Source organism: Oratosquilla oratoria, chromosome 40 (assembly GCF_046742065.1).
Source record: "Oratosquilla oratoria isolate Oo_2021 chromosome 40, ASM4674206v1, whole genome shotgun sequence".
NCBI classification, from domain to species: Eukaryota; Metazoa; Arthropoda; class Malacostraca; order Stomatopoda; family Squillidae; genus Oratosquilla; species Oratosquilla oratoria.
The window spans coordinates 8,683,076-8,687,178 of NC_134816.1; the positions used below are offsets into that span (position 1 = coordinate 8,683,076).

A 4,103-nucleotide genomic window follows, 5' to 3' on the forward strand; every position below is an offset into this window, starting at 1 on the left:
ATAATAGGACTAATAGGATTACCAGGTTTAGGTTTTAATCAACCCGTACAAATATGGTAAAGAGGGTGACAAAGTATAAAATTGTTTAATGAGTCAATCCCTTTCAAACATTTTTTTTTAAATTCTTATCAAACTCAGCATTAACTGGCTCAAGTGGATTCTTATGGAGTTTAGAATACCTGACTTCATCATTCAACATGGTTTTCATTTTGTCAACATAATCAAATCTGTTCAAAATAACTAAACAGTTACTTTTGTCAGCCTTAATGATGTGTAAATCTTTATAATTTTTCAATTTTTTGTAAGCTAGTGAGAAACGTCTGGGACAATTTGGGATACTAGTTGTTAGTGAACTGTATATGAGTCCTTTGCAAATATGAAGATCTTGTACAGGGACATCACCATATTTTTCCAAAATACAAAATCCTTTGACCACATCCACATAATCAATATATTGGCTAGCAAAGTTGAGACCATAACCTAAAGCACACTTCACATGGCTACTTAAAGGTTTGTCTGATAGATTGATCATAAAGTTAGAGTTAGCATGTTTGCTCCAATCACTATTTTCAACAAGATGGGCAAGCTTCTTTTTAAATTTATGGCTTAGTTTCTTGCAAACACTTCTCATCTTACCGTAATAATAATCAAGTAGTTTAGGTTTCCATATTTCAGGGATGGCTTGATGGAAACGTAGTCTCGCAGATTTGCTAATCTTGAAGAGTTCCCGGACTTCAAACCTTGTGATGTATATATTTCTGCAACATGATTTGATGAAATTCCTCAAATGGTCTATTACGGCCCACAGGTTCCGGGACGGTTATTGTACCTACACTGGATCGTGGGTGGACAGGGAGGGACTATAGCATGTAAGAATATCTGGACTTCAACCTTATATTACTTTTGCCTAGGTTACGACTATATTGCGCTTGTACTAGTTGCATGTTGTTCCGCGCAGAAACAATTTTCGGTCTTACCGAACCATTTCTGTGTGACCTTTCTGGGTGCTACGTTTTGGTATCACCAGTGTTTACATACAGCCGGGTCTTATTACCAGGCCCAGTCCCAATTTGTACTTCTAACCAGCGGTAGGTCTCCGCCTCCGGGGATCACGCACAACCGAAGCCTAGAATAAAGAACACACGCAAATCGGCGTATCATTCTCTCCCAATGTCACACAGTCCAAGTAATATACTTATATGTTACACACATATGATTGTACGTGGTATGTTTGATAAGTAATGTAAGGCCAGGGATTTAATTTTTCTTTTCTTTTCTCGAAGTTTCGTGATTACGTCATGATCGGACAACTCTAACTCCATCCCTCCATGACGTCATGAGGTATTCGTATGTAAGAACCGATTAGGAACCTTATATTTAGGAGAATGAGAAAAATTCTCACCCTCAAGTTTAGGTTTCCATTAGAGGGATATATATATATATATATATATATATATATATATATATATATATATATATATATATATATATATATATATATATATATATATATATATATATATATATATATATATAATATATATATATATATATATATATATATATATATATATATATATATATATTTAGGGATTTTAACACATACATGTACCTTCACGAAACGAAGTAGCGGAACCTTGATTAGTATTACGAAGTGTTAGACTGTGCCTTTGTCCAGAGATGCGAACGCGTTTGCTGGCACTGTTGTGTATAGCGCGTCGGATTGGGCATCTTTAGTCGAGATTTCCATCCCGACAGGTAGGTTCAAGCAGTTTTGTGAAATAATTGAAATTAATGGGAACATATGAAAATAATAGATTTTATTACCATTTATTATCTAGTAAGATTCTGAGTCGAGATTTTATTACCATTTATTATCTAGTAAGATTCTGAGTCGAGATTACCATCCCGACAGAATGATGGGATAGAGAGATTGACATAAAACAGATACACAGATCGATCGAGTATTGCGATCGAAAGAATATTTTGTAACAGGTTATAGGAACTAATATGAAATAGTTTATGAAAGGGATTGTGGCTGAGAGTGCTCTCTCCCAACCACAAAGAAAAGTTATGTGATTCATTTAGGATACGGGTTAGATTAGATTATTAAGTGTAAAGAGATATTTACAAAGGTGGTCGGACGGTTAGATGCGTAATACCCACGCATTCTGTTCACGCCATTGGGGCGTTGAGTATTTACCCTTTTTTTGCTATCTCTCTATATTTCATAAATTGTTCATAAATAATAATCCAGGATAAGGATTTTGATTAATTCTGAACAGTTTAAATCAGTATATAATTGGATAGGATTCTCAAAGGAAAAGAGATGAACATTCTTGTATGGCGTGAAGACGTTATATTTCTATCCCCACCTTTTTGTTTGTTATGAAAACAAATACGTGTTATACATATCATGTTTATTTTACATTGAATGCATATTAAAGAGAAATGTATATCATAATTAATTATATCGTCTTATAAATCAGTAAACCAACTTGTAGTAAACACGAATTTTTCTTTAATTCCCTTAACCTGGATTTCACAAGTACAAGTAACATAAAAACGGCCTGAAGGGGAAGAATGGAATAAAATCGTGTGTTGGTCATGGGTTACCTCGTGTTCTAATATATATATATATATATATATATATATATATATATATATATATATATATATATATATATATATATATATATATATATATATATATATATATATAACTTTTTTGTTGGGATGGTGGCAGCGAAAAACGATAACCATCTCGTGATTGCTAATCAAAATAATCCGACTTAACGTAGGACTTCCCAACCAACATTGTATAGATATATTTGACTAATTGTCATACACTTACGTGGTACTTGAGATTGAACACGATTTTATGAAGGCGCACTATACGTCTCGCCCATCCATTCATTAATAAATTTATCGAAGTCGCTGGGTGTTACACTACGCACTTTATATAACAGTAGTGGGATTAACGCCCACTCTTTAATAATATAATCGTAGTCGACTTTCCGGCACTGTAGTAATGAGAAAATTTCAAGATGAGATGCATTAAACATTTTTTGATAAAAAAAAAAACTACTTCATTGTGAAATACGCATACATGTTGTCTGTAAAACGAGTAATAGGCACCCTTCTTGCTTTTAGGCTTGAGTGCAGTGGACAGGATGCAGGGATGATCTGTCATCCAGGAGGTGCCAAGATAGGAGGGAGGGAGGAGGGTGGAGGGGAGTGGAATATATGGGAAATGAAATGGGTGGGAGTGATTTCTATGCCCTTTTTTTTTTTTTTTTTGCTACCCCCCGTGTAAGGGAAAAAAAAGCCTTTGGTATATGTATGTATGTATGTTTGTATGTATGTATGTATGTATGTATGTATGTATGTATGTATGTATATCTTTATTTACTTCCCCTTCACTTTCACCCACCTTTCTCTTGTCACTTCTTTTTCTGTATTAATAACAGGTTTTTTGACAGTAGGCCCTGTGCCTACAAGTATTTCTTTTTTCAATTTCTATATAATGCACTTTAGACAAGGGGGAATGAAATGTTTGTAGATTTTCTTTTCTTCCTTGAATGCCGGCTACACTGCATGCTTCTCCAGGTACAATCTCTGAATCCCGTTAGGTCCTATGTAAGTTCTGTAGTGACGTCATAATTTCTTTAGTCCAATGATTTTGAACGTTATATTTAGGTTCCTCCCCTAAGGGCGTGATCTTACAATCAGGAACCAATTGAATTTTCTCTTCCTCCATCCTTTCTCCAATCAGAGTAGTTTGTACAAGCCTATATGTAATATTGTTTACTTAAGCAATCTGGAATCTCTGCATAATTTACTTAGGTTACATCAACAAAACATATGCACGTCATACAGGATTCCGACCATTTTTATGTCTCTAGGCGGTGATCGAGCTTGCGCCAACCTTCGCCTACGAACTGTATTGTTTACAAACAGCCGATCCATAAAAATTAAACCCTCACCATCTACCCTACTTTCTACCCACGTCTCTCTACCAGCCTCTTACAAGCAGTGCACGTTGTTGAACCAGTTTGATCCTGTTTGCCGGTTTGTTAACACTTTACAAGATGCAGGGAAAC

The 4,103-nt window shown here is 34.9% G+C and overlaps 1 protein-coding gene across 1 annotated transcript; it reads right to left on the reverse strand.

The window, feature by feature from the left end:
* Positions 1–103: 103 nt before the first annotated feature.
* On the reverse strand, positions 104–631 carry LOC143020421 (uncharacterized). Its single transcript, XM_076176839.1, has one exon. The coding sequence runs from the start codon at positions 629–631 to the stop codon at positions 104–106; it is 528 nt and encodes a 175-aa protein (XP_076032954.1).
* Positions 632–4,103: the final 3,472 nt, after the last annotated feature.

Bases quoted from the DNA above. Each gene is read 5' to 3' on its own strand.
- LOC143020421 (XM_076176839.1), bottom strand. From the start codon at position 631: ATGAGAAGTGTTTGCAAGAAACTAAGCCATAAATTTAAAAAGAAGCTT.